The 17,738-nt window shown below is 43.7% G+C and overlaps 1 protein-coding gene across 5 annotated transcripts in view; it reads left to right on the top strand.

Moving 5' to 3' along the window:
• Nucleotides 1–917: 917 nt before the first annotated feature.
• Nucleotides 918–17,738, top strand: part of arhgef2 (rho/rac guanine nucleotide exchange factor (GEF) 2) — a 47,319-nt gene continuing 30,498 nt past the window's right edge. The window contains exons 1-6 of one of the 5 annotated variants that reach the window (XM_031575871.2): nt 918–1,018; nt 1,427–1,665; nt 3,981–4,161; nt 4,692–4,785; nt 5,849–5,888; nt 6,441–6,594. In XM_031575871.2, coding sequence (XP_031431731.1) covers nt 983–1,018; nt 1,427–1,665; nt 3,981–4,161; nt 4,692–4,785; nt 5,849–5,888; nt 6,441–6,594 — 744 coding nt within the window. In that variant the 5' untranslated portion in view covers nt 918–982. Of the gene's footprint in view, nt 1,019–1,426; nt 1,666–2,704; nt 2,810–3,336; nt 3,696–3,980; nt 4,162–4,691; nt 4,786–5,848; nt 5,889–6,440; nt 6,595–12,739; nt 13,352–13,376; nt 13,950–17,738 lie in introns of those variants that run through there. The other 4 variants (XM_012822848.3, XM_031575872.2, XM_031575873.2 and 1 more) reach the window with 4 other exon arrangements.

The following is a 17,738-nucleotide window of genomic DNA, read 5'->3' on the forward strand; positions in this document are numbered from 1 at the left end:
CACATCCAGCCCTCCTCCACTGACATCCCCTTACATAGCACTTCCAAATACACACTATAATTTCATCCCCAAAGGTATGAAGTGTCATGTATCATGCTTTTTCAGGCACATGGTAAAATGCGTGCACACACATCCTGCTATACTCATAAGCACAAGGTTGAGGCCAATAGTGTAATTCATGCAGGAATGCACATACCTCTATCAACTAATTTATCCTCTCTCGGTCTCTGTTTCTCTCTCTCTCTCTTTCTCTCTCACACACACACACACACACACATGCGGATACACTCATAGGCATTCATCTCATACACCCCATATACACACGTGTACGAACACAGGAGGAGAAATCCATGTCCATGAAGTCGTTCACTCCCCCTCTCACTGTCTCCTCTGTGATGGAGACCATGTGTCTGTCAGTGCAGGGCCTCTCTCTGGCCTCTGGTGCCATCCGGAGCTGGAGGAACTATCTGCCTTATCTGAGGTAACCTGGCCTAATGGGCTTTTCACAGCGTAACATATAGTGCTGCGTACAACTGGGTGTGGGGGACTTACAGTGTACTCTGGTTTGGCGTATGTTTCTTTCTCTCTCATGGCCTCTCTGCCTTTCCTAATTCCCCCTCTTTTTCTGTCTATTTTCTGTCTCCACTACTATGTCTAGGTGCCTCTCTCCCTTTCTTTCTTGTTCTCACTCATAGCCAGAGGCTATTCTTATATCTAGTTTCCGTAGAAGACAGGATGAATTGCAACCTCTGTTCATTGTCACTGAACAAACCTGAATAACAGCATTATTTAACAAAATCTTGAAGTTGAATCAGGAAGCTTATACAGAGAATGGCAAATGCCTCGCTAACCCACAAAAGCATGCTGTGACAGAGATAAGCAACAGGTCTTTTGTTTTTATCAGGAAACTCGGTGGGACCCTTCAAAAGCAACGGTGACAATGACTTCCTGCCACTAGAGGGAGCAATCAGTCTAACGTCCAATGGGTCCTGAGAACAATCCTGCTACGGTACACATGGTAAGGGTTCTCCAGAGGGGTAGTTTGCAATCGTTTAGAGCCAGAAGAGTTTTTATGTTTTTAAGAGTTTAATGTATCTGATGACACTATGTTAGTTTCACATTATATACGGCAGCCATAGTAGCTGGATGTTTCTCCCAATTAAGCACTGAGGTAAATCTTTTGAAAATAGGCTTCTGAGTACACACTGACAGCCCTATCCTCCTCACACATGAACACATGAGGGTACAGACAAGGTATTAGATCATTGGCTGTGCCAGAGACTCAAGTTCTAATGAATTTCTTTGTATAATTTGTCTTTAATAAAAGCCTCTTAATAGATAAATGAAAATAAATGACTAAATGTGATGCAAGTATCACTAGGATTTTTACAAGTTCTCCCAAACTCCCTGTCCTATCTTTCCACAGATGATTACCACACCTCCAAGCTCCTATCGTATCCCAGGATCCCCCATGCCAGTGGGCCGCTGCGTGCCCTGCCCAGCTCCTCCGCCCTGCTCCCCCTGCCCCTCTCCTCCTCCCCCTGATGGAGGGGTGAGACTCAGGAGGCCTCAAGCATCATCCTCGGGGCAGATGGACACCCTGCGCAGGCATAGTTGGCAACCTGGAGCTGTGCTGCTGGGGAACATGCCATGGGATCAGCGCAGGTAAATAGGCATGAGTTAGAAGGGGGACATCAGAATCAGAATCAGAATCAGAATCAGGTTTTATTGGCCAAGTAAGTTTGCACAAACAAGGAATTTGACTCGGTAAAGTGACTCTCAGTGTGCTTACACAAAATATACAACACAATACAATACAATACAAAACAAACAGTGCAACAGTGCAAAGGTCTAAGAAGTTTAAGAAAGTATGTACAAGGCGGAATGGCTATATACAGTAGCTGTGAAATGTTGCACAACAGTAGTGCAAAGAAGAAGTGGAGAGTGCGAGAAGTGCAGGGATAAATATATAAATATATATGCTACAGTGGCATAGAGATGGGCAGCAATGTCCTGTGTCGGCTACTCAAGCATTAGCTAAAGGTGTAGTCCATGATTCTGGCAAAATGTTGTTGATGTTTTAGCTCAACAGCCAATACAATTACTCCCCTTCCTTCTATGTTTCTGAAGCAATGGAGGTGGTAAGAAAGGTTAGGTGAAGTACTGATGGCTCTAATTGCTGCAAAGGCATTTATAAGAGCAGTTACTTTCAGCTACTAGTGAGGTTTATGTTATGTTTAGTCTGTACAGTTTCCTGTTACAGATTTATACCGTACATTAGCTTGCATCTTTTTACTGTGCTGTGGGAGCGTGGTGATGAACTCTCACATGCACTCTCTCTCGCTCTTACTGTGAGCATATTTTCATAGGACTTTATCTGCTGTGTGCTCTCAGCAACAGTCAGAGCTCTTTATCACCAGAGCTGCCATGCCTCTGTTCTTATCACTGCTGTTTTAGCCGGCCCGGGAAGACCTCTGTTTTCCGTGATTGTCTAATCACTTTTGTTCTCTCTCTCTCTATCTTGCTCTTACTCTTTGACAGCCAGTATTGCCTGTGAAGAGTAAGGCACTTCAGGCCTCCTCTCTCTCTTTATCTCTCTCTCTCACTGTCGCTGTCACCTAAAGTCACCACTTACTTCCTGTATCATAGTTCCTCTCTCAGGGTAGAGTGGGTCTCTCATTCACTTTCTCTCAAACATTCGCTAAGTGAATGCTGAATGCTGAGACCTGCTGACTGTAAGTATTTGTCACAAGAAAGAGAGACTCTGGGCTGGTGCAGAGAGCTTGGGTGAAGTACAGGTTTGAGAAATGTATGTTCAAGTTACTTCTTTAGCTTTCAGTCTTCATCTTATAAATTCAGTGTTTGAATTTTTCAGAAACTGACACTGAGAATTTGAACTCACTGCATGGATAATTCCTCTAAATTGTATTTCTTTATTAAAGTGTAACTACGGTCTTATTAATGTGGAATTAACCCTGTTGTTATGTCAACTTTGCTGTTTGGTTGGGTACAAAAGGAGAGAGAGAAAGACAGAAAAAGTCAGAAAAGAAGTGTGTGTGTGTGTTTGTTTGTGTGTGTGAGAGAGAGAGAGAGAGAGAGAAAGAAAGAGAAAGAAAGAGAAGACGCTTGTATTAGCATTTGTGTTTATATGCGAAAGACATAGTCAAACAGGGCCACTGAATTTCTCTGTAGTTCTCCTCATGTCTGTGTGCGTATTGCTGAAAGATAGAGGGGGGAGTGTGGGTCCCTATTGTGTTCTCGTCTTGCTCTGACTCAGGATCTACACACACTGGCAGTGCAACATTGAGGCTCATTGTGATGGGTGGCTGTGTGCTACCATTGTACTCTCATCTCTCTGGCCAATCCCATCTCATCCGTCAGTGTATGCCTTCACTGTGCATCTCCTGAAGTGAATGTCTTTTGGGTTGTTAGTGCTTCACCAGAAGTGCAGTCTTGAATTAGCACAATGGAAGTGACTTTAAAATGTATTTTTTTGAGAGCAATGCTGGTGATTTTAGCTCTAATTGGAGGATATGCTCTGGGATTTTTTGTGATGTTTATCTTCGCTTTATTGCCATTTGCAACTATTGGGATGTTGGGGATTTTGGCATTAGTGATCACGCTGGTGGTCGTGTTTGGAGTGGTTGTACCTTTACGCCAACGCCGGGTGGTTTGTGTCAGTGTAATCACTCCAGGTGAGTCAAGGACTTTCTAACAAGAGTTGGACAGAGTAGGTTTAAGCCAGATCTTCCCTCAAGGTAAATTGTATACACTGACAAAATAGGTTGCAGGTTGATATGGCACATATTGTTTTTCCATCATATGTCTAATTCCTCCTTGAGTGCTTAGTTTAATCTCTTTCTCCTTCTCTCCTCCTCTCTTTCCTTCCTCCCTCCTTCCCCCATCATGTCATTTCTGTCTATCTTCTTGTCTTTGCCCTCCTTGGCATTTCTCCCTCTCTGTACCTTTCTGTGCTGTAGCCTGAGTATGGAGAATCTGGACCAAGAGGAGATGGAGAGGTTGCTGTTTGGGGCTCTGGGGGTGCGTGGTGGGGGGAGGGACCCCCGTCGGGCCCCCATCACCCAATACCAGGTGGAGTCGCTTCTGTCACTCACTGAGGAGGAGGTGGGCTCTCAGCCACAGATCTTCCCTCTATTGGAGGTGAGATAAAGGTCAAAGGTCAAATGCAGGGAATAGGAGGTGTGTCCCCAGTCAGCCTGCTGATAAGGAGAGTCATAGATAGATAACATAAAATAATAGTGTAGAGCCGTGTGAGCAATATTTGCATACATATGGGTGTGTGCTTGTCAGGTTCAGATTGGGCTTTTCAGTTTTTGTATGTGTGTGCGTCAGTGCAACTTTTAGTGACTGTTTGACAGCTTCAGCAACTGATAGTGAGACTTCAGGTGTTCAGTTTTACACCTGCTCTGACGTGAAATTCTACTGAGTTGTGACAAGGTAGTACATTTTAAGTTGCAGTTCATTTTACCCTGTGCATGCTTTTGATTCATTTTGTATAAGTGAGAGTATCCTCACATGAATGTGACAGTGCTTGTTTATATATATATAATGGGTAATTTTGGTTGGATTAAATCAAGGTAGTTTGGGTTGAATCTCAGATGTGTGTGTTGTGTGTGTGTGTGTGGTGCTGTGTAATTACTCCAAAGGGTGCTGTGTTGTGTGTGTTTCAGGAGCAGGCGTCTCAGATGCAGAGCTGCAGTGCTTCAGCTCCTGCCCTCTGTGTGTCTCCCAGCAAGCAGATGCCTCCTCATTACCACACATCAGGTACTCACTACATCCCACCCGCAGTAGCCTAGCTGCCCAGAACAGGCATAACAGTGAGAATGAAGCATTTGTGTGCCTGTTATCACTCTCTCTCTCCCTCTCCCTCTCACTCTTTCACGCTCTCTATCTCTCTCACTCTCTTTAATAACTTTAGTGGCTGGAAGCTAGCAGTAGATGTGTCAGATGCTGATTTGTGGACTAGTAGGACATCAGGCTGAGAGGAATGTGGGTTATGGTTAGGGTGTTGGGACAAACAGCTCCATTTGCTTCAAGTTTGCACTTCTTTAGTACATGTGCTCGCCTCAGTAGTCTGTGCAGAACAGTGTCTGTTGATGCTTTGAATGTGTCTGTGTGAGTGTATGTGAATAAGGCTATTGCATGCAAATGTATGTGTGTGTGTGTATGTGTGTGTGTGTGTGTGTGTGTGTGTGTGTATTCAAGGTTTGTGTATGTCTTCATGGCATGAGTCTGTGGTTTTTGTTGTGTTTTAATCAGTGTGAATTAGATTATGGCTTGTATATGTGTGTAAGTGTGTGTGTGTGTTTCAAGATCGGTTTGCATGTTAACAGCATGGGTTTGTGCGGTGTTTGTCAAACTGGGCCACATTTCTGTGTGCGCCCGAGTGTGTGACACATCTGAGGATGTGTGCGAGGGTGTCTTGGCGTGCGGTTCTCTGCATGTGCGCAGTTATGCGGAAGCGCTCTTCCTGTGTTTGTTCTCGCTGTGGCTGCGCCTGTCGTTAGCGGACAAAAGAACAGGGAAAACAGACCTAGCTGTTTCTCTCATCTGTCCTCTGGCTGAATGTTTTTTACCTGTTTTATTTCTTTCATTTCTTTCTTGTACTTATTTCAACTAATGATTTGGTGAGAAGCAAGAGTGCCTCTTGGCCTGCTCAGACTTAGAGTTTGAGGTACAAGGACTGAGGTGATGCCCTGAAAGCCTGTGTTGCCTGAGGGAGAGCCTTTCTGTTTTTTTTTTACTTGGCCTGACGTTTGTGTTCAGCTCTCTCTGTCCTGCATTGGAAACCACCGCCTCAGTGTTGGTGTTTCTGTCTTTTCCACAGGCTCCTCTCTCCGATCTGTGTTTGGAGGATCCACACAGAGGTAGGTCAGCAGTTTTGTCTTCTCTAAGGGATCTTTTGTTTAAAATGGTCTACGCATAACAACTGCTGAGAGTTACGCCACTGACTTTAGTATTAAGTAGGGGCAAGAGTAGGGCAAGAGTAGGGCAAGAGTCCAGTGGTTTATAGATTGTGTGTGGTTCTGATTGGTGGGAAATGGCAGCTGTGGTCCAAATTAAGTTTTTGATTCTTGACACGCATATTTGCATTCACTCTTAGAACAAGGGTCTGGAAAAGTCAAAGTCAAAGTCAAAGTCAAAGTCATGTTTTATTGTGAGTAAAAGAATGTAGGTTTTGCAGTTATATGATGAAGATGAATTTCTTCTTGGTGTAGTTAATTAGCTATTTAAGTAGCCATTACAGTGTATGGGATGAGAGGTAATTTGAGAATCTGAAGATAAGTCTATGATCCTCTGAGAGCATAGAAAACCTGAATTGTATACCTTCACCTTGAGGGATGTTGTACTGTAATGTTAAAATCTGTTTATTTGTATTTGTGTGCTCATGTATTTGATGTGTTTGTGTGTTTGTCTAGTGTGGATGCAGACAGTGAACTGGGCTCTGTGTTGTGGGGGAGAGAGGGGAGAACGGAGGGCCAAGCCGGACTCAGGGAGGAGAAGGGGGACAAGACCGGGAGCCCCCTTGGCCGAACGTTCAGCTTCCTGCGCAAGATGGCCGGGAATCGCAAGGTAACAGCAGGATTTAGTGTGAGTGTGAGTGTGTGTGATTGTAAGAAAGAAATAGACAGAGAGAAACAGAGAGTGTGACTGAGAAAGGAGAAAGAAGGTATTATCACTTCCTCCTCTGAGCTAGCCCACTTGTGTTTTGAAGAGGAAGCTGCACAGTATTTTCTGAGTTCATTATAACTCTTTTTATAACTTGTTTTTCTGACGAGGTTTGCATTTGGTCTGGTTCTCTATTTATACCCAGTGTCTCTCATATCTGTATGTATCAATCTCCCTGATCTCTGATAATCTACTTTGATGAATGTATCATTTCAGAAGTGAGATATCTTTGGGTGTTGTTCACACACTGTAGTGTCAAGTAGAAAGAGCTGACTTTGCTAGAGGAAAATACTTCTAGTCAAGGCATTGTTGGCAAAATAATTCTGCTGCTTTTCATTAATCCAGTGTTATCAGTTCCAATTGAGATTATGGAATATTATGAGGCCCCTATTGATATTTATTTGCTAGCAATAGCACAGATTGGCCAGATGGGGGCAGCTGTGCATTGAGAGACGCTCTTGGCGCTGCCACCAAACCACCCGCCTGCTCTGCATAACAAGCGGAAAAGCACTGTGCCCATTCACATCTGGACTATTCCTCAAACAGTCTTTGTAAAACAGCACTCAAACAAATGCATGACACAGGGAAGCAGAGATACAGGCTAATTCCCTTTCCCATGATCAATTATCAAGTAGCCCCATCTAATGACAAGATCAGTATCCCTTTGGGTGCAGAGCAGTATATTTTCTTGACAAAAGTCTTGGCAAGCAGAAAGACCTGAGGGTGGAAATAATGACCAGCTTCCCCTTGTCCTCAGCTAAAGGTCAAACATTTTAATTATCCCTCCTGAATTAAGGGATCTTTAATGGTATCTGTTGTCCAGGGAAGAGGGTTGCTGGTTGTGTCTTATCAGTGCCTTTCCAGATGGTTGCAGCTGTCCTTCTGAAGGAGAGAGCCCGTCAGGCCGCCTCTGTCTGCTCGTTTTCTGCTGCTGAAGCGCAACAGTTTGTTTGTGGAATGACATCATCACCCGGCGGCTTGGCCTGCTTGAGCAAAGTTGCCCGCCCCATGTGTCTATTTTGGGTTAATGACAGCATCCATCCGGTGCTTGTGTGGTGTGTGAATGTGTGCGTGTTGTTGATAGATGTATGTGAGGCACATTGACAGATGTATGTATATGTTCAGGTTTGTGTGTGTATGTCCTTCTCTCCCTCTCTCTCTCTCTCTCTCTATCTATCTGTATCTGTATCTCTATATCTATCTCTATCTCTATCTCTATCTCTATCTCTATCTGTCTATCTATCTGTGTGTGTGTGTGTGTGTGTCTATATCTCTCTCTCTCTCTCTCTCTCTCTATCTCTATTTGTCCATCTATCTGTGTGTGTGTTTCACATTATGTGCTCTTACCACGGCTGCTGAGATCCACACCCTGTCTGTGGGTTTTGATGTGTGGTGGACCAAACTGTACCGAGTTCTCTCAGCTATAGACGCACCATTTCTCTGTGTGTTTGTGTGTGTGTGTGTTTGTGTGTGTGTTTGTGTGTGTGTGTGTGTGTGTGTGTGTCGGTGTGTGTCTGTGTCTGTGTCTGTATCTGTGTGTGTGTGTGTGTGTGTGTGTGTGTGTGTGTGTGTGTGTGTGTGTGTGTGTGTGTGTGTGTGTGTGTGTGTGTGTGTGTGTCTGTGTCTGTGTCTGTGTCTGTGTCTGTGTATGTGTCTGTGTGTATGTGTGTGTGTGTGTGTTTGTGTGTGTATGCTTTGGCTAAGAAGGAGAAGTAAGAGAGTACAAGAGGAAAAGATAACAGAACAGTCCGGCATCCATGCAACAAACCAAAATACTTTCTTGCCAAAAAGGCACAGTAGGCTTAACATAATATATAAGTCACTTAGTGAAATATACATTTTGGGTCCAGGAGGCTTACTGCCTGCATTGTTTTTAACATTAAGTAGGGAAGACAGGTTTTGTGATGTTGTTAATCTTCTGTGATAGCTGGGGATAAGAACATGTTAGGAATTTGGTGATTGTTGAAATTGGAGTTTGATAAGTGATCTGTACTGTATTTTCTTTACTGTTGATGTATTATAGACAAAGCGCTCTCAAGGCATGTTGTGTTAACTAAAGAATTACCAAGTGAATGTGATGGGGGGGGGGTTACGAAACAGTCTCTCTCAGGTCAGCCAAGACACATCTGGATGACATGTGTGTGAGTGTGTTTTGGTGTGCGAATTCTAACAGGTTCACTCAAGTAACTCCTTAATCTGAATCATTACTGTCTATGTTACACAATCTCATCAGTAGTCTTCATAAATATTCCTTTGTCAAACTGGATGCCCAGTGCGTTATAAGAGCTTATCTTCCCACCTAGCCTGAGAAAATTTACACTGATGTATGGTTCACACGGTGTGTGTGTGTGTGTGTGTGTGTGTTTGTGTGTGTGTGTGTGTGTGTGTGTGTGTGTGTGTGTGTGTGTGTGTGTGTGTGTGTGTGTGTGTGTGTGAGAGAGAGAGAGAGAGAGAGACAGAGAGATAGAGAGAGCTTGTTTTGTTCCACCCAAAGTTAATAGCTTCTGGCAGAAGTTTAGTTCCTACAGACCCCCACCCATTACCCCACCCCCAGCTTTTCCCGCCCCTCTCCTGTCCGCTCCTCCTCCAGCCCCACTCCAGCACTCCTCTCTGGCCCAGCTGGGCAGTTTCTCTGTCGGATGGCAGGATTGCATCAGCGGAGCCTCCAACATCCCCCCGCACCCCCCTCTCTCTCTTTCTCTTAACCCTCCCTCCACCCCTTCCTAGTTTTCCACCCAAAAGCCATCTGGAGGTAGACTGAAGTATGCAGCGCTGTTGCCCTACAGTGTTGTGGACAAACAGAGGCAGTCACAGCAGTGGACATGGAAACTAATAAAAGTTTGCCTCTGAATAGGGCGCCTATTGAATATTAACTAAGCAAATTTGCTCAGGTTTATTTAATTTTCTCCTCATCTGCCATCAAATAAATGTTTACAGTTTAAGTGAATGTTTTGAAGTCCTCTCTCTCTCTCTCTCTCTCTCTCTCTCTGCTGTTCTACTCTGCTTATCTCATTGCTAACATACCAGACTGGCAGTGATGGTGATAGGTTGTGACATCCACCACCACTGCCTCTCATCACAGCTGGTACCAGTTCATGAAAACGGCTTGTCGTTTTATTTTTCCCTCCAATCCATGAAGAATTATTCCTTTCGTTTGTTCTCTTGTTCTCCTTTTCTCTTGGCTCTCAATCTTCCTTTTCTTTGCTTTGTGTGTCTCTCACACACTCTCTGTCTCTCTCACACACACACACTTCAGTGTCAGATACTGTCTCCCTCACAATGGCCCCTCACAACAGTAGCTTCACTGCATCAGGATCACACTGCTTGGTGACAGCACTGAATAGCTGGCCTGTGCCTCACTTAACACCTGTGCATTATCTAATATCACCCCATTCCACAGTGACCAGATGCCATGCACATTAAAACTAACAATGGTTTTTTTAACACCCTACTTGTTCTACTCAGACTGCTTTCACAGTTCATTAACCCTTGGGGAACCTTTTTGACACCTCTGACGAATGCAGATGAAATCCACACACCTTTCAAACTCACTGCACTCTCACACCCTAAAAAAAACTGGAACCAACTGCCAGAGCTTTGTAGTCATCCCCTTAAGCAACGATTCTGCTAGCCTTGTAAAATGTCTGTGCTGTTAAAACACTTAAAGCTCCGGCACATAAATGGGCAGAGACAAAAATGTAGGGCAGAAGCAAACCAAATGGCTGTCATTGTGGGCCCCATCACCCAAAAGCAGTATAGTGCCACAGTTTTTGTTAAATGATGTGTCAATGTCTATTATTGTCCTCTCATACTGGGATGCTTTGGGAAAAGCACAGCCACTAGATCAATGTGGCCCCCAGTTTGCACCTTTCATATCCACTAGAATATGAATAAAGCTCATAGCTTTTTTATCAAGAAGCAAGGATGTTCTTAAAACGATTTACAGTCTTGCTATTGACTTTTTCTATCTGGCTGAAAGAGAGATGTGTGTTTATTTGCTAAAATTTGCAGTGCTTCTATTTGCGCCCTCACCAGAATAGAGTTCCCCCACATTGACAGCTTCCAGGTTTTTCCACATGACCTGAATGAGCTGTTGACAGGAACCTCTTGAGTTGAGGAAAGGTGACCTTGACCTTGGACTGGGTCTGGTAGACACTGTGAACGGAAGAGGGGAGGCAAAGTTAGTCCCTTTGTAGAGCCTTAGATTTCAGCAGGGGGCTGATCAAGCCCACACACTTAGCCTCTTTACACCTGCATCTGTTTTTTGACTGATGTGTGTGTGTGTGTGTGTGTGTGTGTGTGTGTGTTTGTGTCTTGTGTGTGTGTGAGACTACATGAAGCGAAGAAGAAAGGGGCCAGCTGCACAGTAACTCATTAGTGAAATGTGTGGGTGAGTCTGAGGGGGTTGTATGTGATTTTGTGTGTGTATAATGTGTCTAGAAAATGGCTGCTCAGACATGGCACCACATTGGCATGTTTTCTTTCTCCCACTGTAGAAATACAGTATGTGAATATTGTGTTTTAGTGCCCCGCTGTGTATGTCTGATGTCAGGCGAGCATGCACATCAACAGAGAGAACCAGGTTGTAATTACTAGGGGAATAGGGCGGGGAAGCCATGTAGACTTCTAAAAGTTATTTTGATGCATGTTGTGCTTTTTTAGTTGTAAAGTAAACATAGAGAGTCATAGAGAAATGGTTAGCAGACTCCAATGGGAAACTAAATATAAACCTCTGCACTGTATGAAATGGTGTAAAAGACATTCAGATACTTTCAATGGATCGAGTATGGATCAAGTATACTAAAACAGCACCTCCAATAACAATGTGTGTATGTGTAGATATATAGATATCACATTACTTTTTTGGGTTAAAGTGTTTGCTGAAGCAGTCTCTAGTAGTGTGGGAAATTGTCAGAGAATGAACGACACAGCAGGAAATAATTTTACAGCTGCCGTAGGGGGCAATCACCAGAGAATAACACTAACATCCACTCACGGCACAAGTGAAGGGGGGACAAGAAGCACAGATCACCAATCATCATCCATGGATGTTACAAAGCCAGAGGTTAAAGTTGACCACAGTGCTAGCGACCTTACTTTTGGCAAATAAATTGAGACAGAGTGCTGAAAGTGTTTTTCTTGGAGGTGTTTAGTCAGCGGTTTGAATTCCAAGGCCAGTAATTGCTGTCCTCTATGTTAGATGATGGATGGAAACTGAGAATGGCTGGTTGATAAAACAATTGACTGTGAGTGTGTGTGTGTGTGTGTGTGTGTGTGTGTGTGTGTGTGTGTGTGTGTGTGTGTGTGTGTATGTGTGAGGGGGTCAATGAGGAGAGAGATGGATAGTTGTGGTGGTATTTGGAACCCGTACACACCACAAAGAGTCAGAGAGAGAGAGAAACAGATTGAGTTGGAATTGAGATTGAGGCTTTATTTTTGTTTAACGAGCAAAGCATGTGGATGTAGCTGGAGGTTCATCTGAGGGGGAGCGGAGCAGTGATAGTGAATGAAAAGCTCAGGCAGTGCAAACAGACACTCCTTTTTACCTTTCTAGGTGTACCACGGAAATTACCTTCTGAAAGACAGGCGACACACACACGCATACACCCCTACTTTAAGACAGAGCTCTTAATCACCATAAACAGTGATGTGGTGTCTTTGTGTGTGTAAATCTTTCTCTCAATATAAAACAAACTGTAGGCCCTATTAGTAGCCATCGATTTTTCCTTTCATCTCTGATTTTACATTTTTTTTTATGAAAAAAAAATCGATATGGATATAGGTATGGATATTTGGTATGGATTTTCTGCTCTTACATGCCATAGGCTACTGTTTGACGGATGCATTGAAAAGTATAGCCTAACATGAATTGCCACGTTGTCTCCTGGTTTAGCTCAGAGGGCAGTATGCAATACAAAAAAAATAATCTTTTGTGTCAAATTTGGTTTCGGAACTGTTACATTAATTCCATCCATGTAAATGAAGGTGAAGTCAACCGCAATATATGGCCACATTCCAAATCCACATAACGGATCTCACAGTCCGCTCACATCCCTCTAGTCCTTTACCGCGAGACTTGGTAAGCGTTTTCCTCTCTTAAACCGGTATGTAGGCGGTGCTGAGGAAATGGGTGTTCCGCTATCTCGTCGGCCGTAGACGTGTAAGCGTAGGCGTGGTTATGGAAATTAGGCAATGGGTATCGAATATGATTGGACATAAGATTCGCATGCAGCAACTCAGCAGGCGGGCAGCAGTGAGAGATACTTGATCACTATAGGTCAAGTCTGAAAGAAGGTTAGTATTACACGGACGAAAAAGGTCTCACGGGGCGCGGCCTAACATCAAGCGGCACTGGAGAATAACTATCTACTTGGAGTTTCCTGTTTGAAAAAGTCAAGCGATTTCTCTAGAGGCAAATGGACCAGTGACAATAAAGGGGAAAAGTTGACGGATTCATGGTTTGTGATTTAAATTGTTACCGAAGACGGATGTTAATTTTTGGGCTTTTTATGTGATAGAAGCTTTACCTACGTTGAAAAGCAGACTTTTCTAAGGATTCCCATCTGGATCACTTTTTATTGATCCATTTCTCGGAATGTCCCGTGTTACGGACCCACTACCAAAAACGCGACAAGAGAGGATGAAAGAAATCAATTTACGGGTAAGTCTAGCTCTAAATTAAATTATTTGGAACAAAGGGTAAATACAGACTATTTTTCTGTAATGCATTATGTGTTTATAATTCTTGATGTTAAATAGACTAAATAACTTAACTACATGGTTTTTAATTTGTGGACTTTCCTCTTGAGGATAACAGTAAATGTTAAGATGAGGGAAATCCTCCTCACCGGCAAAATTATCTTTCTGAGTATGGTCGTTCGCTGTTTGCCTATAGTGTGTAGGCTACCAACGCACTCTTACTCTCCTGTCCTTCTGACTTTGTTAGTCTCTGTAACTCCCTCACCATACGGATTGGAACATCTGTCGTTTTTTCGGTATACATTCGAATAGTTGCTCCCCTACATTCACTGGTGCAGCCCTCATTACATATGCCATAGTGGATTACAGTATAGCGATAGAACAGCGTGGCGTGGAAAAAGGGGAGGGGGAGAGGGAGAGGGGGATCTCTTCATTGTGTGACACAGTAGCAGCAGAAACCGCTTTCTGAAGCCGACCACGTTGTCCAGAGGATTCGAAGGAAATTGGTAGGGGGAAGGGGTTGTACCCTGTCCCCTTTGTACCTCACGGCTTTTAGAAAGGTCAGATGCATACATTTATGATATAAGTAGACTATACCAATTCGATGCCTACCACACAATGCATTTCTCTTTCTTTGACTGCTCCGTATTCCACGTTCGAACCGGCGTTCGTTGTAAATGTACAATATTGCAATGTTTCGGTTTTTACATTGTATTCTCAGAAACTTTGTCGCACGTGTATTGATCAATTCCACTCTCATCTGGTAATTGTAAATGTAGCACTGTGCGCGTGAGTGCCGATGGCTCGTGGATGCGAGTTGGGGGGGATTTGTGCAGACTGGTTTGGCAGGTGCACAAAGGTTCTATTTAATTATGGTCATACTAGTCTGATTGCATCGTTGCAAGACTACGACTTGCCTGTTGGCTAACGCCGTTTTCGTTAGTTGCATGTCTTTATGTTATACATTTCAGATTTGTATGACAAATAATTGCGCCATTGTGATTGTGATCTAGGCCCTTGTATGTTCTCTGATAGCGTATCATGATATGTGTGTGTGCTTTCTGTGTGGGGAAGTTATGTCAATGTTTTTGGTACGAGCTGCCCAGAGGAAGTGTACAGAAGGTGATAGTTTCTACGGTAACACAACAGACCGTAATTAGAGTTCGCATTGCACCATCGGGCCCCTTTTGGGTATGGCCATGACTTCCGTGGTGCTAGTTCACTAGTGAATCAGATTCAGCAAGAATTATATATTTGATGTCATAGTGGAGTGGGTACAGGCCTAGTGCACGCACAAACAGCAGTCGCTGGGAAGGGAGAGCTTGAAATGGACAGATCTGCTTGAAGCTGATGTGTTTGACAGCTGGAAGACGATGCAGATTCACCTCTTTCTGAGCTATGTGAGACTGTGAGAGTGTGTGTGGGTGTATGACTGGACCTGTGGTCACTCAGGGTAGAGAGAGGGAGACTATACAGAGCCAGAGGAAGTGTTTTGGGTAATGTGAAGTGACTCAGGGACTGGAAGGACCCAGTGTGTGAACTGTCTGGGATCTGCTCGTGTTTTTACAAAGCTAATAGCACATTCCTGGGCAGTGAACCCCAGAACAAGCAGAGCCAATACTGGACTGTACAAACACACACACTTACACACACACACACAAGCCATAAGCATGTGAGTATACTCACTATATCCTGTCTTACACTTGCACACTATCTTTGTCACGCACACTCTACTATACTATATTCTCTCTCTCTCTGATCTCTCTCTCTCTCACACACACACACACACACACCATTACATGTAGGCATATCTATGTAGTGGCCATGATATGCATTCTCATATACAGTATATGGCTCATAGCACACATCCAGAGTTCTACATTGAGTGTTTGTTGAGGAGAGTGATGGGTCATGTCTCTTACAATCTTATAACTCAACCACAGGAGCAGATTGCTTATGCAGCTGCAGAGTGGCATTTGGTTTAAATCTCCTGGTTTTCAAGAATTCTTTAATCTCCTCTTGGCTCTTCATTACACGCTTCTGTGAATGTGTATGTGTAGAATACAGATACAGACGGAGAGAGAACAACCAGTATCAGCAAAACATAAAATCACAGAATCAGTGTTCGGTGTCAGTCAGACATTTTTATTTTCATGCATCACTTAAAGTCAGGCTTTTTTTCTGTATTTGCCTATATCAGTCGACAGTTATGTGAGTGTAATTATTTGCTAATTACCAGAATAAATGAAATGGTGTGTAATTTTGTGTAAATGTAAGAAAAATAGAAGCAGTATCACAGAACTGAGGTGTAGGTCTTTCTCAATAAGCGGCAAATGGTATCAGCTAGGAATTTCTATATCAGCGCAGGACTAGGGATTAGGCTACATATACAGTGTACCAGAGACTGAACTGACTTATAACCTCCAGCACTGAACAAAACAGCTATCCTATTTTGTGCCTATTTGCTACAATGACTTAGCACACGGTCTCCTCGCTGACAGAGAGCCTTCATTCTTTAGCCATCCTTGTCCCAGACAACGAGGCCATCCCATTCTTTTTTGTCCGTTTGGGGTTTTCTTGGGCAGGCACTATTTACCCTACCTAAGGGCACAGTGTACAATAGGTCCTCCAGAGGCCCAGTGGGGAGGACAGAGAGAGGATTGTGCGCGGGGCCTTAGGGGCTAGGCATGGGACTGGAGATGCAGGATCCGTCGGAGAGCTCCATCGAACAGGCCCCTCTTTATGCCCTCTCCTTCAGCTCTAGCATTCAGCAGTAGTTTATTGTTCCTTTTCCTTGTAGCGGTACTATGTGTAAAAGTTCCTGCCTTAAAATACAGTTTGTTTAGAGTTTGTCACTATTTTGACTTTTGACCTATGTTGACGTGACATTATGTCTGTGTAGTGTTAATGCGGAGTCATTTGGGTAGGTGTCTGAAGAGTCTGCTGTGACTCAGACTTTTTCAGTGGTTGCATTCCTGGCTATGAGTAGGTTTCTGCTTTTTTTGGCAGTGGAATCAAAATTCCCCTTTCTGTGTAGGTGTAGGTGTGTGTGTATTTCTGTGGGTTTATGTGTGAATGAGTGTTGGTGCACATGTGTGTGAAGGAAGACAGCATCCACTCTGAAGTTGTGTCAGTGTGCATATGTGTGTGTCTGAGAGAGTGTGTGCGTGTTTAATCAGCCCTTTGTGTTTGCATTATGTGCTTGGATGGCAGGAACTATCCAGAACAAAAGCTCAGAGTCTGGGTGCTGCCCGGGCTCGCCATTAACGCGTGCTGGACACGGACCTCTAGATGGGGGTACCTCTGCCAGACAAAAGGGCCCAAACGGGTTTATGGAGACCACCATCCCCTAAAACGAGTAGTTAATGACAACAGCCATAAATACCTAAGGAGACAAAACACAATCAGCCACGGCGTCAGGCATTTAATTCATGTCAGGGTTGCACTAATGATCTGGTGGGCTACCCTGTGCACTGTACAAACAAATGCAGTGTCACACACAACCCTGAGCTGGGGCTGGAGAGGTGGACAAGTGGCCCCCAGCGATCTCGCAGGTGTTCTCTCAGATGTAGAACACAGAACACGGAACCCTTGGCAACGTGTGAGCTGGGTAACAATGTTATAAACGTAACAGACGGCAACACTGACAGAAATGGTTAGAAATAGCCAACGGCCAAATTTGGACCTGGAGTCTTATCTCTGTCCACTGGCTGACACCGTTTTTGGTTGGCACAATAGTGTGCTGTGTTAAATGACTGGTAATTGTCAATATTTAAAAAATGTACTGCTACAATCCCTGTATAAAGTTGCTATAAGCTCTTTGGAAGGTCTTTTTGTTAGTAAAAGTATGAAATATCTGCTGTTTTCATTAAATTCTTATGTTTATGTGCTTCTGTAACAAGACAGCTGTAAGAGAAGTGAATCTTCACAATGGCTTCACAATGGCTTGCCCTGTTGTATTGATAGATAAGTGAAGAGACAGTAGAAATCTGGTTACTTTCTCAGATGACCGCATGAGTAGGCTACAGCTGTCTTGTTACTGGCATTAACTTTCTTTTGTCTGTGAACTGTAAGTAATGTATTGGTAACCAAGGCAATTAGTTTAGTGCAACCGAGGTGAGGTTTCCTAAGTCAGTAACTCAGAATTTCATTTCTCTGTTTTCTCACCATGTCACACTTTATGTCTCTCTTCTTCCCATCTTTGTCTGTCCACTATCTCTTAATTGCCATTTTAGCTCATAAGCTTGCCGTTTAACACCTCTTTCCCATCTCTGTCTTTGCCCCCTCCTTATCTCTCTCTCTCTCTCTCTCTCTCTCTCTCTCTCTCTCTCTGTTTCTCTCTCACTGTT

Source organism: Clupea harengus, chromosome 11, assembly GCF_900700415.2.
Source record: "Clupea harengus chromosome 11, Ch_v2.0.2, whole genome shotgun sequence".
NCBI lineage: Eukaryota > Metazoa > Chordata > Actinopteri > Clupeiformes > Clupeidae > Clupea > Clupea harengus.